The sequence below is a fragment of the Myotis nattereri genome (assembly GCF_964212035.1).
Source record: "Myotis nattereri genome assembly, chromosome: 9".
Classification (NCBI taxonomy): Eukaryota; Metazoa; Chordata; class Mammalia; order Chiroptera; family Vespertilionidae; genus Myotis; species Myotis nattereri.
Genome location: NC_138084.1, coordinates 44,121,284 through 44,141,964, shown reverse-complemented (window position 1 = coordinate 44,141,964; position 20,681 = coordinate 44,121,284). Strand labels below are relative to the sequence as shown.

Here is a 20,681-nt window from a genome sequence, read left to right as displayed (position 1 = left end):
GTTAAGTTAGGGTTTTTCAAAATGCTGACACGCCGAGCCCAAAAGGTTCGCCATCACTGCCCTAGGATAACCGCTCTCTAACAGCCCTGCTTGGGGACCAGAGACACCCTGGTATTTGACAGGCTTCCCATTCCCTCCCTGGGGCACCCAGGTCCTGATTCTCCTTCCTCAGTTTATGCTTGAATTGAATATTTGGCTCCCTGGAAGCACCGTGAAGCAAGTCATCTTCTATTTTCAAGCTCTGTTTGATAGTTGCAGGAACCACCCTTGAGAAGTCTTTGGGTCAGACTCTGCTTGAAGGTATTGAAATCCTCCCACCCAACCACCATCTCTATTCTTCACTTTCATCCCTTTCTGCTCATGGAAGTCCCCACTCTTGCCCAAGAACTCCTGTATTCTCACGTGCTCTTGTACACATTCACGTAAATCCATATCCTTTTCGCTTTGATAACACTCTTTTCTTTTACTTCCTTTGTTGTTATTATATTTCTTGGAAATTAATGATTTTAAAACAAGGGGAAATTCTTTGAGGGCAGGACTAGAGCTCTTAAGTCTGCCTTTTTAAAATCTATACATTTCAATAGTATAAATCCCGCTGTTAGGAGTGGGATGACCACAGTAGACCAGAAAAGGAGACAGCATGTTTTGCTTACATGAACACTCCTGTAGGATATCTGAGGAGAGAAATTAACGAGGAAGATGGTCACTTCTGGCCCCACTCTTCTGTCCCTGCCTGCAAATGGAAGCATGCTGGAAAACATCACCTCTTCATTCCCCATTAGCCATCATCAGTGTCTACATGCCACTGTTATTGTTCTGATTCTCCTGGTCTCTTGCTTGCAGTTTTGAAATGGCCTCCAAACTGGTCTTGCTGCCTCCAGTCGCTTCCACTTCTGAACCTTCCTCCCCACCCTTTCACAGACTTTTATATGTCAACATATCCCACTCTCACTTAAAACTTTTTGGTGGCTCCTAGTTGCACTCAGGGTCAAAACCAAATTCCTCAGCAAGGCCTATGAGGTGCTCCTCACTTCTCCCGTCTGATCTGCCCAACTGCCAATACCCCCTGTGCTCCAGCACCACTAAACTGCTTGTAAGTCCCCTGCTGTCTCTCTCTCTCTGTACCTTTGCATACTCGGGACTGCCTCTGCCTATCGGGAAGGAGGCTTCCTCCTCCCTTCCTCATGTTTGCATTCCCCCATCAATCTCGGTTTATTACCTCCTTTGTGAAAGGAGAGATGATCTTCTCTGACTTGCTCTGGCCAAATCAATCACTCCCTTCTATACTCCCCCTAAGCCTTGTTCAGAAGTCTGGTGTTGCTTCTGTCATGTCATTATTTGTGTCTATATTACCCACTAGACCAGGGGTGGGCAACCTTCCTAATGCCATGACCCTTTAATACAGTTCCTCATGTTGTGGTGACCCCCAACCATAAAATTATTTTCATTGCTACTTCATAACTGTAATTTTGCTACTGTTATGAATCGTAATGTAAATATCTGATATGCAGGATGTATTTAGGTGACCCCTGTGAAAGGGTCGTTCGACCCCCAAAGGGGTCATGACTCACAGGTTGAGAACCGCTGCACTGGACTGTGAGTCTCTGAGAACCAAGGTTACCGTCTTATTCACAATTTTGTTCTTAACTCCTAGAATAATATAGTATTTCATTCATTCTTTCATAGAAGTATGTATTGAACTTAGGCATAGAGTGATGAGTATTTTCTTAGGCATAGAGTATTTTCTTATCTAGGAAATGCTTGAGCATGGGCCCCTGTCTTGTCCAACTTCTGGCATGGCGTCTGACAAGTAAACAGTAGAGAGCAGGGGCGGGCAAACTTTTTGACTCGAGGGCCACAATGGGTTCTTAAACTGGACCGGAGGGCCGGAACAAAAGCATGGATGGAGTGTTTGTGTGAACTAATATAAATTCAAAGTAAACATCATTACATAAAAGGGTACGGTCTTTTTTTTTTTTAGTTTTATTCATTTCAAACGGGCCGAATCCGGCCCGTGGGCCGTAGTTTGCCCACGGCTGGTATAGAGGGACTTGTTGAATGAACAAATACATGTCAGACCTCTATGCCTTTGTGCACATTGTTCCCTGTTGGATCAAAAAACACTCTTCCTCCCTTCTTTGTTCTAGATCCATGGAAACACTATGGCACAGTCAACTGAGAACAGGCTTCAGAGTCGGCAGGCTTGGGTTCATTCTTGGTTTTGTTGCTAATAGTATGGCCTCGTTTCAGTTTCTTTTCCTGTAAAATGGGCATGATCAAATCTATTCTGAGGGTTGTTGGGGGTAATTAAATGAGACTATGTATTTAAAGCGCTTAGCAGAATGCCTAATACATGGTGAGGACTCAGTAAGTAGTAGCTATCCATATTGTAGTCCTTCAGGACTCAGATCAAGTGCCATCCCCTCTGGGAAGTCTTTCTTATATTTCTTTCTCCTTTTAAAATTTTTTATTTATTGATTTTGAGAGAGAGAGAAAGAGAAACATGGATTTGTTGTTTCACTTGTTTATGTATTCATTGATTGCTTCTTGTATGTGCCCTGACTGGGGATCAAACACACAACCTTGGCGTATTAGGACAATGCTCTAGTCAACTGAGCTACCCAGCCAGGGCTCTTCCCTTACATTTCTAACTCCCATCTGGGTTAAGTGTCCTGCCTACAAATTGCTATAGCGTTCCACAGCATGATATGCTCACTTCACTTTTCTCATAGCATGTATCACAATTATTGCAATTAATTGAACAATGTGTTCGCATTTCTACCAGATTCTAAGTATTGAATATAGAATGGTGAGAGAGGAAAAAAAGATTTTCTGGATTGTGAACTCCTTGAGAGCTAGACTCTGTCTTGCCTTTGTATCTCTAGCCCCTAGCATGATGCCTGATGTACAATAATTGACTGGTAGAGACTGACTCTACCAGTCCTAATGCCATGAACAAATGAAGAGACCTACTTTTGTTGTGATAGTAGTGGGGTTGTTTTGTTGTTGTGTTTGCTTATTGGTTACAATATTCCATGAGTCTCAAGGGACTCAGCATTTCATTTTTAACTACTCTTAATGTTTATGCAGCATGCCAGCCTTTCCTAGGTGTCTGGTTGCATCGGTAGGTGAGATCATCCCAGTCCTCTCTTTCAGGTTCTATCACAAGGTGCTTTCTTTGCATGAGGATTCAGCAACCCCTGTGTCTAACCCTCTGCTTGCATTTACTCTCATCAAACGCCTACAGTCTGACTGGAGGAATGTGGTACATAGTCTGGAGGCGAGTGAGAACACCCGAGGTAATGAGGAGGCGGGCTGGAGGGTAAAGAGATTCCATCTCCTGACTCAGTGGAAAGGAGAGAGATTCTGATGGGATGTGGATGAAGGGTAATGAAGTGGATAGGTATTACTTGATCTCCTTAGCTCTAATTATCACAAAGAACTAGGTCCCCTTGTTAATAAGTTGATATAATTTTACATTAGAAAGCACCTTCATACCCATTATCTCACTTGATTTTGGATCGAATCCAAAATATCATCCCATTTACCTATGTGTAAAAAGTGATGTCTTCTAATAATTTCTGTTTTATTAAGTTGCCACTACAGTGTGATCTGTTGCAGGATCGCTTTCTTAATTTACTCTGCTTTGTATTTGAACAAGTTTGTTGACTTTAGGGACGTTAAAAGGAAAAATAATTGTCCCTGCAAAGGGCAGGACTCCTGGAGACAGGTCAGAGGGAACCGTGTGATAAAGGTGTGTGGCTTAGTGTTTCCTCTAAAGCCTTTATTCCTTATTCAGAAGATTGTATTCAGCATCGCTCTGTGCCAGGAAAGGTGCTTGCCACTGAGAAGAAAAGCAAGTCAAATATTATTTTTATTCTTGAAATATGTGAACAGCTAATTGTGCCTTGCATGTATGAAATGCTCACCGCCTGCTTTTTGAGTGGGGGTTTGTTTTCACGACCTTTGCAGCTCTGAAGGATGGCTTCGAGAAGGTGGAGCAGGACCTGCCAGCCTTCGAGGACCTTGAGGGAGCAGCAAGGGCCCTGATGCGGCTGCAGGACGTGTACAGGCTCAACGTGAAGGGCCTTGCCCGCGGCGTCTTTCAGAGAGTCACTGGCTCCGCGGTCACTGACCTGTACAGCCCCAGCCGGCTTTTCTCCCTCACGGCAGATGACTGCTTCCAAGTTGGCAAGGTAACAGTTTTCAGAGAGAGGGTGAATTGCTAGGGGCTACTTTCTTGTGGATGAAATAATTAGATCCCGGTTGCTTTTTACATTTTTTCTAATTCTGACAGCAAACTTGGACATTTGTTGTTATTCCCCATTTTCAGGTGAGGAAACTGAGGTTCAGAGAGGGTGTAGAACTTACCTAAGGTTTCACAATTTTAAGTAGGACTAAAATTTGAACCCGGGTCTTTTAACTCCAAATCCCGGGCTCTTTCCATGATAGCTGAAGTGACCATCTACTTAGGACACTGTTGGGAGTGGAAGGGGTGTTATTAGCAGGACAACAAACGTACACTGGGACTGTCCTGGGGAAAGTGGTCCTTTGTCACCCTAGCTCAGTGGTCGGCAAACTCATTAGTCGACAGAGCCAAATGTCAACAGTACAACGATTGAAATTTCTTTTGAGAGCCAAATTTTTTAAACTTAAACTATATAGGTAGGTACATTGTTATTAACTTAATTAGGGTACTCCTAAGGCTTAGGAAGAGCCACACTCAAGGGGCCAAAGAGCCGCATGTGGCTCGCGAGCCGCAGTTTGCCGACCACGGCCCTAGCTATTGCACCCTGACTGAGGATGAACAGCTGGGTGGAAAGGAGAAGCAGCGTTAAGGGTGGGGGAAGGGATAGGAGAAGGTGATGTGGAGGGAAGATCATGGACAGTCGGCCTGCCGAGATGCTCTGGAATCCCTTGTACATTTCCTGGGAATTTAGAAATACTAAATTAAAGTAATGTCAAAAACAGGCCATTCACTCTAACGTTACTGGAGGAAATAGACTTCAGGAAGCTCCCATATGAGATATTTTACTGACCTTTGATCATAAGTTATAAGCACACTTGAGGTCATTTTATAATATACTCTTTGTGTGCTGTTGCTTTAAGAAGTAATGGAGTATGACAAAGGAGGCAAGAACATGCAATGGAGTCAAGACAGTCTCTTCAATAAATGGTGTTGGGAAAATTGGACAGATACATGCAAAGAAATGAAACTAGACCACCAACTCACACCATACACAATAATAAACTCAAAATGGATAGCGGGCTTAAACGTAAGACGGGAAACCATAAAAATACTAGAGGAATCCAAAGGCAACAAAATCTCAGACATATGCCAAAGCAGTTTCTTCACTGATACAGCTCCTAGGGCACTGGAGACCCTGAATGGAATTAGAGCTGAATCATCAGGTTCCTGGCTAATTTCAGTTTACGCCTGTTAAAATAGTTCCATGTCAATATATGCTTCATTGGTGAGGCCTTTCTGAGTCCGAAACCATATGTTGAAAATTTAGTAAGCCGCTTCCTGAAAGGCTCCCTGGCAGTCTTTATTTCTGTGTGTATCTACTTATTTTGAAAGATAAGACATTTCAAATATACCAAAAGTATGTAAAATAATACTGTAACAAGCAATTCTATCAATCATTGAGATGAGCTATACGTTCACATTTTGCTATATTTGTTTCAGATTTTTTTTCCAAGTCTTTACAAAAGAATTTACATAGAGCTAAATAAAGCCTCACTCCTTTTCCTTCTCACCACCCACCACCTTTCCTACTCCACCTTCCCCAGGTACCAGGTAGCCGTTGTCCTGAACCACAGAGTATGAGCTTTTTGAGTCCAGCTCCTTCCTCTCAACACATTATGTCTGTGAAGCTCATTCATGTTGTTGCATTTATTAGTAGTTCAATCCTTTTTATTGCTTAGTAGTATTCACCCAGTTTCCTATTGATGGATACTTGGATTGTTTCCAGGATGGGCTGCTTTGAATGGAGCTACTAAAAACATTCTTATGTAAGTCTTTCTGTGGATGTTTGTTTTCATGGCTCTTGGTTAAAAAACCTGGGAATGGTGTTGCTGGGTCAAAGAATAAACTTCAATAATTATTCACATGTGGCCAAGTGTGTTTCATCTACATGTCTCCAATTCCCTCCATCATTGTTTATTTTATTTATTGATTTTAAATACATTTTATTGATTTCAGAGAGGAAGACGGGGGGGGGGGGGAGAGTTAGAAACATCAATGATGAGAGAGAATCATTGATCCGCTGCCTCCTGTCCCGCCCCCCCCCCCCCCCCCCCACACACACACACACTGGGGATTGAGCTTGCAACCCAGGCACATGCCCTGGCTAGGAACTGAACTGTGACCTCCTTGTTCATAGGTTGACACTCAACCACTGAGCCATGCCGGCTGGGCCATCATTGTTTATTTTAAAGTGGATCACTCCATTTTCTGATTTCTTAATTGTCTAATTCCCCGGCCCTACCTAGTATTATGTCTGTTGATTCTTGTTCATGATCAGTTATTTCCTGATAGGATTTGTTGTGTTTGATCGTGAGGTTATTTTTAGCAGGACTTTTCCCCCCCATAGAAGAATCTCTGTGCCCAGAACTGTGGGAATATTCCCCCAGAGAGTTTTGGATTTTCTTCTTCCAGGTACTCAGGTGGTATCACTGGACTTAGACCCCCCCGCTTTTCTTGACTCTACATTATATCCCCATGACTTATTTATTTTATGACTGGAAATTTATACCTTTTGACCCACCCCCTACCCCCTACCTTTGTCAACCAATTTGTTTTCTCTTTCTATGGGGTTGGGTTTGTTTGTTTAGATTTCACATATAATGAAATCATATGGTATTTGTCTTTCTCTATCTGACTTGTTTCACTTAGCATAATGCCCTCAAGGTCCATCCATGTTGCAAATTGCAAGAGTTCATTCTTTTTATGGCTGAATAATATTCCATTGTAGGTGTGTTATATATATGTATATAACTTTACTTATTCATTTGTCCATTGCTAAACACTTAGATTGTTTCCATATATTGGCTATTGTAAATAATGCTGCAATGAACATGTGGGTACAGATATCTTTTTGAGTTAGTGTTTTCATTTTCTTCAGATAAATACCCAGAAGGAATTGTTGGATCTAATGGCAGCTTTATTTTTAATTTTTTGCAGAATCTCCATACTGTTTCCCATAGTGGTTGTACCAATGTACATTCCCACCAACAGTGCACAGGGTTCCCTTTTCTCTACATCCTCGCCAACACTTGTGGTTTCTTGTCTTTCTGATAATATCCATTCTAACAGGTGTGAAGTGATAACTCATGGTTTTGATTTGCTGTGGCCTTAGGTCTATTTTTATATTCATTAATTGGCCTGATGGTTCCTTAACTGTATGAATAATGTAAATTCACACCCTAAACTCAAGTGAAGCGTAGGCTTAAGGTTAGTCATATTCTAAGGAGCTATTTTATTCCCCTAAACAGAGCCAACAGAAACAAACCAACTTTCTTTTCTCCTTGTGGCAGTGGGTAGATTTTTTTCTGGTCTACTCTGATTCTTAAGGTATTGGTTTCAGTGGGTTACCGTATTATGAATGTGTCTAAATTCCAATCCCTAGATATGGGGAGGTCTACAGAAGACTCATCTGTCCTCATGTGGGCATTACAATCTAAGGTTACTAAGTACCAAGGTTACTAAGACTTACCCCCATCCCAGGCAGCTTCAGCATCTTCTCATAAGTTTATTGCTTGCATTTTCAGCTGCTCCTTTTTTGCTTCTGGTGCCTGAGTATTTTCCATTCTTTCTTAAAAATACATAAATAAATGTTTTGTTCAAAATTTCTAAATCTCTGTGGTTGGAAGGATTCTAATTATCTCAATCTTTCTCATGGAAATCTTAAATAAATTGTTAACTTAGCAGAAAAGGTTCAGTCATTTTTTATCAGAATTCCTCAACTCAGTCTTGTCACAAATAGGGAACTTGAGGACCAGAGAGATAACACCGCAGATGAAGTACAGGCCTGAGATAGGAACCGACTTATAGTTAGGCTGCAGAGTCACGGTATCTCTACATTCTGCTGTCATTCTGCCTATCTGGAAGTTATACCTGAAATTGATCATTTTGTAGGAATCCTTCCAGCTCTGCAACTTTATAATTCCATGCTGTCTCCCACATCAATTTCCAGGAAATTCCACTAGTAGTTCTGGTATTCTAGTTAATGGTGAACTATTAAAAGACAGGTGCTATGTCTAGTACATGTTGTCATATTCCAACATTTAATATAGAACTTGCCAAAACCGGTTTGGCTCAGTGGATAGAGCGTCGGCCTGCGGACTGAAGGGTCCCAGGTTCGATTCCGGTCAAGGGCATGTACCTGGGTTGCGGGCACATCCCCAGTGGGAGATGTGCAGGAGGCAGCTGATCGATGTTTCTCTCTCATCGATGTTTCTAACTCTCTGTCTCTCTCCCTTCCTCTCTGTAAAAAATCAATAAAATATATTTAAAAAAAAGTTTAATATAGAACAATGCACTGAGCTCTCATTCCATTCCTAGGTCTACCTTCATTATAGTGTCTAATGCATTGTGTCACAATTATTGGTTTATCACTAGCCCCTTGATTTTAAGACCTTTAAGGGCAGGGACCACCGGGTACATTACAAACACTCAGTAAATATTGAATAAATAAATGAATGAATTAGTCCATTCCTCGCAATGCTGCCAGCAATATCTTCCTAAAAACAAGGCACTCATAACTCTCACTAGCTTATCCCATGCTGACCTTTTAAGTTCATTTTCTGCTTCTCTTCACCTTACACCACAGTCACAGTGTGTTATTTGAACACATTCTTGCTTTGGCTTCTGTTTCTACCACTCCCTCATCTTAAAATGCCCTTCTTCCCAATCTTGGTGTATTGAAATTCTTTGGCTTCTTCAAGGATGTCCCACCTCAGATGCCACTTCTTCCATGAAACCTTTTGAGATTCTCAAGCCTCCTCCTTTTTTTATGTCTGCCCAGCATAGAATATGTATATATTTCCTTCCAGCATTCATGCTAATCTGTCCAGTATTATAGTTAACCTGAGTTCATATCTGTCTTCTCTCCAGGTTATAAATTCCTTAAATGCAAGTATCCTTGTGTCTTCTCTGTACCCAGTGCAATGCCTTGTATGTAACAGGTGCTTAATAAATTGAATTTAAATGAATTTGAGATGGAAACTGGCTTTGTTGGGTTCCAAAGGCCCCCCACTCTTTGCATGTCATGCCCTTTCCTCGGCCTGTGGACTAAGGCTTTAATGATAGTGCCTGTGTTTCCTACAGGTGGCCTATGACATGGGGGATTACTACCATGCCATCCCCTGGCTGGAGGAGGCCGTCGGTCTCTTCCGAGGATCTTACGGAGAGTGGAAGACAGAGGATGAGGCAAGTCTCGAGGATGCCTTGGATCACTTGGCCTTTGCCTATTTCCAGGTAGGGAGTAAGTGAGACTCACTGCTTTCATCACAATAAATGTAGTGCTTTATATGCACTTTACAATTCTGTAAGCATTTTCATGTCTCTTAATTTATTTCATCTTCCTAACAGGACCAAATGTGAGTCGAGCAGGGCGGTAATTTTATTATTTCCGTATTTCATATGTGAGTAAACTAAATCTCAGAAGAATTCCTAACTTGTCACAAAGTTCACTTGTCCAAGTCTGTCTGACTCTTACTCCAGTGCTCTTTCCAATGCCCTCACTACTTTGAAATCATCGTCTCCCGTGTAGGAGGGCAGCCTTTCACCTGTAGCGGCAACAGCTGCATCGACACATGTTTAGTAGGTTCACAGTCGGTGAAGATCACTCTTTTGCACTCTCAACAATTCATAACTCTTCACAGATATTGTGCCATGATATTGCGAATATCCAAGGAAGAAGTTTGATTGCTGTCCTCTTCCATCTGCAGTCGAGTCCAACTGTCACATGACTGGTGTCCAGCTATAGAGCCGGCCTTATTGGTCCGTGGTACCAGCTCAATGCCTCCTCCAGTGTTTCCTTGACACTGTTGATCTTTGACCTGTTGTCCCTCACATGGAAGCTCATTTCCCTAAATATGGGAACTCTCATCTTTTGGCATAGCTAACCCCGTTTCCCAACTGCTTTGTGCAGTCTTCAAGAATAGGCTGAAAAAGTTACTGCGGAGCCAATTCCTTAGAGTTTCAAAAACGAATAAACCAGCTCTACGCCCTACATTCCTTTTTCTTTCCCCCTTTTGCTGAGAAAAGGGAGGAGGACATGGGCGGTCCAACCCCACGTGTTGCTCCCAAAACATATCTGTTCTCAGTGCAGCAAATGGTCTGGTTCCTCTCATGGAAGTTTCTGGTAAGTGGATCTTTGTTATAAAACTTATCAGGGTGCCTCTCCTAACTTTCTTGCTCAATTGCTACATATTAAAACTGAAGTCGAATCACTGTGATGCAGCAAAGCGCAGGAAGCGATTGAATTTTAATAGAGGAAGAAAATGGAGAATTGACACTGAGAGACTCAGAGAAGTTAAAGTAAGGCAGCTTACCCTGAAAGATGGGGTTTTTAATCCCGTGTCTGATTGTTAAATTTGGAGTCCCCCCCCGCCCCCGTGATGACTTAAATTTCTCTTCTACTCACTGACAAAATCTCCCTTCCCACAATCGTGCTTTGTCTGGTAAATTTTATTCCTCTTACAAGGCATAGCTCAGATGTCACCTGTTTTGTGAAGTCTTTCTTAGTCCTCCTGAGACTCCACAGACTCTCCTTCTTTGTGCTCTGACAGCACAATTTTTTATGCAACAGTAATAGAACACATAAGGCATTGTCTTGTAGACCCTGTATGTTCCCTTTTTTTACCCCCAGTAAATTAGAAACCAATGTCTGTTCATGGACCTTTCATTTTATTTAAAAAAAAATATATCAGCTTCAGCTAAAGACAAAGAAAGAAAGCTATGAGGAGAGGCCAGTTATGGGAGGTTACCCAGAAAAACATGGTAAACAAAGGTAAGGTTGTTGTGCAGATTTTTTTCCCTTTATTGATTAAGATATTACAAATGTGTCCTTATCCCCCCAATGTCCCCTCACCCCCCAATCCTGCCCTCACCCTCACCCCCTGTTGTCCACATCCATCGCTTATGCTTATATGCATGCATACAAGTCCTTTGGTTAATCTCTCCCCCTCACCCCCGTCCTCCCCTATCTAAATGGATAAGATTCTCTTGTGATTTAGAGTCGTCCTTCCCTTCCTAAACCACGGAGGGAGATACTTACAAATGGGGATGCCCATTATGTCCCTTACAAAAGGGTAACACTACTCTGGTTTTCAGAATGTCTCCTGCGTCTGCTCTTTCTCAAAATATTTAGCTTAGAATTATCCTTATGCCAAAAAGGCATATTTGGGGATAGCATATTCTACTGCCATTCAGTGCTCACCTCAAAGAGTTGTGAGGATTAAATGAGCTCATATGTGTAACACCCTAACACTGACACATATGTACTCAATACATGGAAGCAATTATGATTATATTACATACCACAAGTGTATGTTCTCTTTTTCCATTTAACATTATTTAGTATACACATTTCCAAAGAAATGTAACTGAAACATAAAAAGTAATTCTAACATTGTTCTTGATAAAATATAACTATTACATGAAAAAACCCTTCATTTTAAAAATACGTAAAACTACATTATAGGTCTCTTCATTTCAAAAGAGTTTGAAAAACTGTAACCCTTAGTTAATATCTGACATTATAAGATGTCAGTAGATTATTTAACTATTCCTCTGTTAAGTATAAAAAAGAATAATTATATTAAATATTTAGAAACGATCTGTATGTCCCACAATAGTGGAATGGCTAGGTCATCTGTGATGTAGCTTCTTGATGAAATAAAATGCACCCATTAAAAATGCCCAATCTCTTTCACACCCATGTTCATAGCAGCACTATTCACAATAGCTAAGAGGTGGCCGCAGCCCATGTGTCCATCAAAGGATGAATGGATAAGCAAAATGCAGTATATACATATAATGGAATATTATTTGGCCTTAAAAAAGAAGGAACTCTGACACATGTCACAACATAGGTGAACCTTACGGACATTATGCTAAATAAAACAAGCCAGTCACTAAAAGACAAATACTGTAGGATTCCACTTATTTGAGGTATGGGTCAGCTTCATAGAGACAAAGCAGAATGTGGTTACTAGGGGCGAGGGGAAGAGGAAATGGGGTGTTGTTTAATGGGTACAGACTTTCAGTTTTGCAAGATGAAAACATTCTGGCAGTTGGTTGCACAACAGTGTGAATATATTTAATACTGTATGCTTAGAAGTGGTTAAGATGGTACATTTATTTTATGTGGGTTTTTTTTTTTTACCACATTTAAAAATAATAATTTTAAAATGCTGTCTCTGAAGACTAATTTTGTAATGATATATAAAAACCATTCCTGATAACCATGTTGAGTGGAACAATCAGGATATGAATATGTATTTTATAACTATGTAAAGACTACATGTTATCCAGAGTGTTTGGAGTGCCGGGTTCCAGTGGAGCATTGTTTTTCTATCTCTCATGTTTTATTTATTTATTTATTTTTTGAGATCTTTATTGTTGAAAGTATTACATATGTTCCCTGTTTTCCCCTATTGACCCCTTCATCACCCTATTGAACGTGTATGCATATATGCATAACCCATGGACACTGTCTCGTATGTTTTATAATGTGCTTATTATTGCTCTTATCACTAAAAATAAAAATTAAAAAAATACATATATTTTTATTGATTTCAGAGAGGAAGGGAGAGGGAGAAAGAGCTAGGAACATCAATGATGAGAGAGAATCATTGATTGGCTGCCTCCTGCACATTCCCTACTGGAGATCGAGCCTGCAACCCGGGCATGTGCCCTTTGACTGGAATCGAACCTGGGACCCTTCAGTCCATAGGCTGACACTCTATCCACTGACCCAAACCAGCTAGGGTTAAAAATAAAAATTTTAATATGCAAAGGTAAAATGACCAGAAGGAAATAGTTCACCATCATCCCAGAGCAAGGAGACAGACCACCTAACCTGGTCTGTTCCTCAGGTTTGTCTGGAAGGTCCTGTTTCCTTTTGCCCAAGGTTGAATGGCTACAGGAAGAGTTCATTACTATGTGGTAGGAATGGTTCAGGGTGAGGTATTCCTTTGCCTCCCTCCTGTTGGCAGCAAAACGGCACCAGGTGTGAGACCAGTGGAGTCAGATGGAACCTTGGTTCAGCAACCTCAGCACTTGAGCTCTGGCTAAGAAAGAATTCAGAGCCAAGATTCAAATACTACAAGCAAAAGTTTATTTAGAAAGTCACAGAGGGAAGAAAAGTGAGCCAGCTGGACATGGGCTTAGGAACAAGTTGGAGGCAACAGAAGGGCCCTTGGAAGGAAAATGCACCTGAGGGAAGGGGGTGGGAAAGGTGCAGGGCTGCTCAAGAGAGAGCCACACTGGGTGCTGGTCTTGAGGGTTATTTATCTGAAGGTCCCAGGAGAGGATCTCAATAGAATATTCATCAGCTTTCCAGGTGTGTCTTTCAGGGTCACGGTCTCCACTGATTGGCCGGCACCAGGTCAGGGCTCATTAGTCAGTGTAGCTGGTCCTGAGGTCAGCCATGGCATTTTTGTCTGGTTTTGCTGCTTTCCTGGGCCTGGGCCTGGGCCTGAAACACAACTGAGGCCTACATGTTACCCACGGGGGTTGGGGCTTCAGGGAGTGGTCGTGCAAGGGCCAACATGGGAGTCGCATGAGGCCACTCTTTGGCGCCTTGTTTCTCCTCCAGGGGGTTATACCACAGGACTAGTGACTTGCCAGGGGAGGAAAGGGCAGGGCAGGGCCCAAGCCACACGACCAGCGATATGAAAGGTCAGGGGGGCTAATCCCTATGACCAGCAATATGAAAGGTCAGGTCTGAATGAATTTCCCAGTTTTGCCCATTGCCAGGCACCCAGGCACCTGGTGAGCTTCCGCACCTGGCCTATCGTCCTTGCTCTGCTCGCGCCTGTCTAACTGCCTAGCACACTTCCACTAACTTTGTCGACTCCAGAAAGTATTGAGCCTGGAGAAAAAAATATATTTTTACTAAGGCTTTTATAGTTTCATATTAAGTTTAATAATGAAATTTATCCAAATAATAACACCCTGCAATTACATGGTCTTGCATGCTTTAGGGTTTGAGAACATTTTAAGAAAGTTTATTTTTACTTATTTTTCTACCTTCCCTGGTAAGGGTGGTAATAAGTCATTGGTAAATGAGGAAACTGAGGAGACCTGATTTACATCAGGGCTGCAAATCCTGAGTTAGGACAGAGAGCCTCCCCATTTCTAGTCTGCTGCTCATTTCAATGAGTCTTATTATCTACCTATGGTAAGAATATCTTATAATACTTTTGAAAATCCATTGATTGATTTGGTCAGAGAAGATATCCTCAGTGCAGTAAACTCTTTCCCTTTTCTTTCTTTTATTTTTTTTATAGGCGGGAAATGTTTCATTTGCCCTCAGCCTCTCCCGGGAGTTTCTTCTCTACAGTACGTAATGATAAAAGATAAGCCACAGGTCTGAGTTACTGGAAATCCCTTCTGCTCTTGCCCTTTAATCTCTGCAAGTGGAATACAGCTATCTATTTTTATTTTTCTAATTTCATAATCTAAGTCACATTTCTAATTTTGCATTGAATCTTACATAGTGATTGATGCATTGGGAGTGTGAGTGTGGGGGGAGTTTGAGTTGGAAAATGCTAAGAAGATACTAATCTGTCCTTTCCTCCTCTACCCCCAAACAGTTATATATTAATATTTATTCAGTGGGGAACAGGTCCTGGATTGGGAGCCAGCTTCTTCAGAGACATCGAAAGACCCAGGCTTGGGAAGTAGATCTGGGAACTAGTGAACTCAAGGGGAGCTGTGTGTGCAAGGAGGGTGACTCAGCAGGATTATTCACATCTACAAAGAGATAGCAGTCCTTCCTTTAAACCAGGGCTCACTTTGCTATGCACGCATCCCGCCCAGTTAGCACAGAGTGGAGCCTGGGCCCTCACCAGAGTTGAACAAGAGAGAGACTTTCTAGCTTAGCTCTCTGCTTGGATATTTTTGTGTACAATTTTGGTAGCAGATGGCTTCCCAGATTTTCCTTTAATAAGATATTTAGATTCTAAAGAAAGATACGTAATCAATATGATGTTTTAATAGTTATACAATATTTCATGTAGGACTTTACAGTGGTTTTTTTATCTATCACTTTTGAATAAATCCACTTAGTAATGTTATTCTATTCTGATAATTTGGCAAACCGGTAGGATAAGGAAGTAGCCGTATGGCCTGGAAACACATGGGCAATTAGTGGTGCAGGCAAAATGAGAACACAATGTTCCTTTATTTTTGTGCTTGATGTGGTAAAGTCTCTGCCTGTCCCAGAGAGCCCACATTGTGCACTGTTATAGGTGGATCAGCAGGACACAGCAAATTGAGAGTCCCAGTTCCGTTTCTGGCTTTGCAGTATTTTCATTGGTGTTTTGGGTTCATCATTTCCATTCTTCAGAATTCCATTTCTCCTCTTACGAAAAAAAAAAAAAAAAAAAAAAGGTGGTAATTTCTGTCCCCTCCTTCCCTCCTTTGTCAGGGCGGAGGTGGCGGTTGGAAGCACACCGAGCTCCACAGAGAAAGATGCTTTGGAAGCATGAGAGCAATTTAGCACCTTCTTCTGAGAATCATAGACAGAGGCTAGGCGGCCAGGGGTAGCTGCCAACTCGCAGGGCATCTTGCAGCCAAAGTGGGCACAAATGGGACACAACACCCCACAGGAACCCGGGCTAGAAGTAAAGCTAGAACCCCCATGTCCCAGACTGCTTTGCTCTGTGTCTAGGCCGTTTAGGAATTCTGAAGGAACTGGAAGAGTCAGGAATTAATCAGCTTCCAGTTCTCCAGGAGGAATAGGCCCGGCCTCTGCTATAGGGTTTGGCTCTCAACTTCTCTTTCATAGCACTCACTTGTCATGTTTCATTGTAACTACTTAATGTCTCTTCCCCATTAGACTGTAAACTCTAGGACGTTAGCTCTAGCACAGTATCTGTGTATAGCAGATGTTTGCTGAAGATTTACTGAATCGATGACTAAATGAACGAATGAAAGGATGAAGATTATTCCCTATGCAAAAAAATTGACCATGCCCTGTCCTAGAGCTGCCGTCCTGATGATCCCTTGGCCTAGGAGTGTTAAGTACCACTTTCCTTTCCAAAGTCCTTTACACCTTCAGATCTATCAGGCCCAATTCAATCTTCTTAAAATACCTGGTACTCTTCTGGGAGTGTGGGCCCCCACATCCTCCTGTGTCCCCGGGGACACAGGCGTTACCAAGGTGTGCTGGTGCTGGTCGCGGTGACAGTGAAGCCGTGGGAAACCGTGGCAGCACTCCCGGGCCCACGGCTTGTCAACCTGCATTATCCCTGCTCTGCTTTCTCCCAGGCCCGGATAATAAGAGGATGGCCAGGAATGTCTTGAAATATGAAAAACTCTTGGCAGAGAGCGCCAACCAGGCCGTCGCGGAGGCTGTCATCCAGAGGCCCAATGTGCCCCACCTGCAGACCAGAGCCACCTACGAGGGGTTGTGTCAGACCCTGGGTTCCCAGGTAGGATTTTTCAGAGAAAGAGAAAAGGGGAACCGCTTGGCTATAGAGAGAGTAGAGTTGGGGCAATGTGAGGAAAGAGGCTAGTTTAAGAAAAAACAACAACACTCACTTGGACAGCATCAGTGACCGCATTCTGGATCTCCCACAGTCCGCTGTTTTTATGTGTAGTTCCCCTAAATTCGTGCCAGCTCCTAGACCCTTTCCTCCTATGCTGACTCCAGCCTTTCCTCCCAGCCTACTCACTACAAGATCCCGAGCCTCCACTGCTCCTACGAGACCAATTCCAGCCCCTACCTGCTGCTGCAGCCCGTCCGGAAGGAGGTGATCCACCTGGAGCCTGATGTTGTTCTCTTCCATGACTTCGTCAGTGACTTGGAGGCTCAGAAAATTAGAGGGCTGGCAGAACCGTGGGTGAGTGTCCCCAACGCTTGCCAAGAACTTCCTCCTGTGCCTTCACAGGCCTGGAGTTCAGGAGTGTGAGAACAGACAGCCTGAGCAACTACACCTGTCAGCGGTTCAGGAATTCAAAATGACAGCTGTGCCGTACAACTGATCAATGGTGCAAAAATATCACAGTAGTGGTTGCCTCTGGAGGGAGGGGATTGGCTGGGGAAAGGTACAAAGGATTTTCTGGGGTGTTGAAATGTGCTCTCAGTATCTTCTTAGGGATATGGAGTACACAGCTGTAGGCATTTGTCAAAGCTCACCAAATAGTACACTCCAGTTCTGTGTGTTTCATTGTATATCAACTTAAAAAAAAAAAAAAGGTATCCTCCCAAAATGTCCATCATTCTATGTAATTGGTAAAAGAAAAAAAGGGTGAAATGACAGGGTCAAGAGTGATATCCTGGTCCAGATTTACAGACTAACAGAGTGGAGAGATGATCCAGGTCAGCTTTATTATTTTGTTAAGGGGGAAACAGGCCCAGAGAAGAGAAGGGACCTGATTCAGGTCCCCCATGAAGCTAGAGCCAGAACAGGAACTGAGAGGGGCGGTGATGGTCACGCGGCTCGCCCCCCCCCCCTCCCCCGCCTGGTACCAGTTCTCTCAGGCTAAGTTACATTCGCCAGCGAGCAGACTGAAATCTCCGGGACAGCAGACCAGTCTGCTTCTCTCTCCCATTACACGTCAGTGGTGGGCTGGCTGAGCTCCGCCCCTGCTGTCTTCACTCAGACCCAGCCTGCAGAGCAGCCTCTGTTTGGGACATTGCCAGTCTCGTGGGAGAGGAAACAGACCAAGATGGCAAACTACTGGCTGGCTCTTAGAGCTCCTGCTTGGGTGTGTCAGACGTTCCTTCTGTTCACATTTCGTTGGTGAAAGCAACGCTGAGAGAGAGAATATTGGAGTCTCCCACAGGGAAGGCACTGCAAGTCGCTGTGCCAAGCTTGACGTGGGTGTAGAGGGGACGTTTAGGTGTCGCCCAGAAAATGTGGCAAATATTTAGGGAAATTATAATACAGTCTCCCTCTCCACTCTAACATGTTGCGCCTTTTTACAAACGGCCCATGACCTGGCTCAGCAGTACTCACATGAGGGTGCCCGTCGTGGTGAGCTGGTCACGCAGCACCCGTTACTCACTGGTCGGGAGACGGAGCCTGCTGCGTGCCCACACGCCGACACGCTGTGGGGGGCTGGCTCCCGCAGAGAGGTGAAGTATGGGTCCTTCCCCTTTTGGGACGCGCTGCATAACGGGGAAATAGAGATCTACAATACACTGTGCTGTGTGCTGTCGGAGAGGTGTGTGCAGGGAGCCGTGAGATGGCAGCATAGGAAGCGAACCTCCCGCTGAGGGAAAGGCAGTTGGGTGAGGAGTAGCTGAGGGAAGAGGAAGAAACAGGGCTTCCCCGTGGACGTAAAATTCATCACAGTGACCAGGTGGCAGAGCATATTCCAAAGACAAAGCAGTCTGTGCAAGGACCTGAGGTGCAATGTGTTCAGGGGGTGGGGGAAGCTCCGTGGCTGGTGTGGTGGAAGTGAGGCTGCCCACGGAGGCAGCATCAGAGGCTGTAAGGACCACGGGGATAGAAGGGGATGTGGATTCTATCCCGGAGGCAGGGGGAGAGCTGTCAGACAGGAGGGTGGCGAGATCGGGGCTGCAGATTTTAAGGAGGATTCTGACAGCAGGCATGGACTGGAGGGGAGAAGAGCAGCGATAATCATTTCACCTAAAAGCCCATCCAGTGAAGTATAGAATCTTCGTAGAGAAGGTGTTTGAGATGACTAAGCTCCATCGGGAAGCTGAGTGATGTATTTTCAGTAGCTTTGGCTTCTCAGGGAGCCAGCAGGAGCAGTTGGCCAGCAGCTACTTTTTCCTGAGAACAACTCTGTTGCCGTAGTAACAGGACAGAAGGCTCATCCGGAGATGTGCACTTAATCCCTCATGGCCAGGTCATCTATTTAGCTTGCACAAACCTTGCCACACTCCCGGTCCCCCAGAAGTGTCTTGCTGGGTGGCTGATCCCTGTCTGGTCTTTGGCTCTGCCAGGAATAAGCCCTGTTTGTGTGGTGGCGGCTGCCCCACGGGAGCTGAGCACAGACTCCTCAGAGGCTTGTGTTGAGTTTATCTGCTTCCTAGTCACTGTGCCTTTCCCAAAGGATGCTCTCGCTCCCCCCCCCGCCCCACCATCCACATTCTAACCAAACTTAAAGGCTCGGTTGAAACCCCTCACCTCCATTGACCCACTTAGCCCTGACCACTTTCATTGGTTTTTTCAGTAGAAACATTTTTTCAGAGTACTTTTGGGGGGCAACATACAATAATCTCTCCCTCTTCTGAACTGAAAGCTTTGTCACTAGTTGTTTAGTGCTTTCCTTTTTTCTGCCGTTTATATGTTGTCTGGTATCACTAAGTTTCATGGGTGAGCATCCTGTCCCCCCAATGAGACTGTCAACTAGCTGGGATCATACATTGTCCTTCTTGAAATGCCTAGCCCTGTATCATACAAGATGCAACCAAAGTGACCTTTAAAAGGTTGAATCTGACCATGATGAGCCCTTGCTTAAACTCTCTAATGGGTTACTTTTGCTTTTGAATGATTACCAGCACCTTGGCCTGGCTGCTGCCGACCCCTTCTGTAGCATGCCCCCCTTGCACGCAACTCCCCAACTGCACTGAACTTGCAACCCCAGGCAGGGGTCATACTCTCACCAGCCTCCACACACACTCTGCTCTCTGCCTGAAACGCTCTTGCCTTGGCTTCTTTTCACCTGCACGATTCTTGTTGCCGTTGGGGCATCCTGGGAAGCCTTTCTGTCCCCATAAGAATGGCCCAGATGCTCCTTCTCAGTATTTCCATAGCATCCTGTACTTGCCCCTGAGGGCACCATTGCATGACTTACTTACGTCTGGTTTCATATGCTGTATTTCCAACGCCTAGCAGTGTTTTGCACAGAGAACAACCAATAAATATTTGTCCCCCAAAATGAATGATTTGTAGGTGTACAATAAGTAATCGTTAAAGGAACTCAGTGCAAAGTGGTTCCTTAATAGTGGGGGTGGGAAAGTAGAGATTCTCTAGGATTTTTTTTTTTTTTAATCACTGCTGTTGCCCTAAAAGAACAGGAGGGAACATCTCTCCTCTTCAATGAACAACTCCGGAGAGGATGCTGGGAACAACTGGTGGAAGAGTAGGTAGACCAGTGGTTTACAACCTCCTGGCCCTTTAAATACAGCTCCTCATGTTGTGACCCAACCATAACATTATTTTTGTTGCTGCTTCATAACTGTAATGTTGCTACTGTTATGAATCGTCATGTAAATATCTGATATGCAGGATGGTCGTAGGCGACCCCTGTAAAAAGGTCGTTCGATCGCCAAAGAGGTCGCGACCCACAGGTTGAGAACCACTGAGGTAGAGGCACTATCCATCACCCACTGACTTCCTGCATCCTGATATTGACAGGAACTTCCAAGCATGTGTCGTTCCCATGCTGCAGTTTGTGGCTGGGGAAACGGGTCCAAGGAAAGGAAGAGGCTTTTCCAAGGGCATCCACCTGGTTTAAGAGCAGG

The 20,681-nt window shown here is 43.8% G+C and overlaps 2 protein-coding genes across 3 annotated transcripts in view; one reads left to right on the top strand and one right to left on the bottom strand.

The window, feature by feature from the left end:
• P4HA3 (prolyl 4-hydroxylase subunit alpha 3) overlaps positions 1–20,681 on the top strand; it is a 35,354-nt gene that overhangs the window by 4,951 nt on the left and 9,722 nt on the right. The window contains exons 2-7 of the mRNA XM_081098722.1: positions 3,157–3,299; positions 3,973–4,196; positions 9,332–9,481; positions 14,524–14,575; positions 16,508–16,671; positions 16,906–17,082. Coding sequence (XP_080954848.1) covers positions 3,157–3,299; positions 3,973–4,196; positions 9,332–9,481; positions 14,524–14,575; positions 16,508–16,671; positions 16,906–17,082 — 910 coding nt within the window. The remainder of the gene's footprint in view (positions 1–3,156; positions 3,300–3,972; positions 4,197–9,331; positions 9,482–14,523; positions 14,576–16,507; positions 16,672–16,905; positions 17,083–20,681) is intronic.
• Positions 3,852–20,681, bottom strand: part of PPME1 (protein phosphatase methylesterase 1) — a 93,549-nt gene continuing 76,719 nt past the window's right edge. The window contains exons 12-13 of one of the 2 annotated variants that reach the window (XM_081098726.1): positions 7,719–7,817; positions 3,852–4,928 (exon numbers count right to left, since the gene is read on the bottom strand). In XM_081098726.1, the coding sequence (XP_080954852.1) occupies positions 7,747–7,817 (71 nt within the window). In that variant the 3' untranslated portion in view covers positions 3,852–4,928; positions 7,719–7,746. Of the gene's footprint in view, positions 4,929–6,471; positions 7,818–20,681 lie in introns of those variants that run through there. The other variant, XM_081098725.1, reaches the window with a different exon arrangement.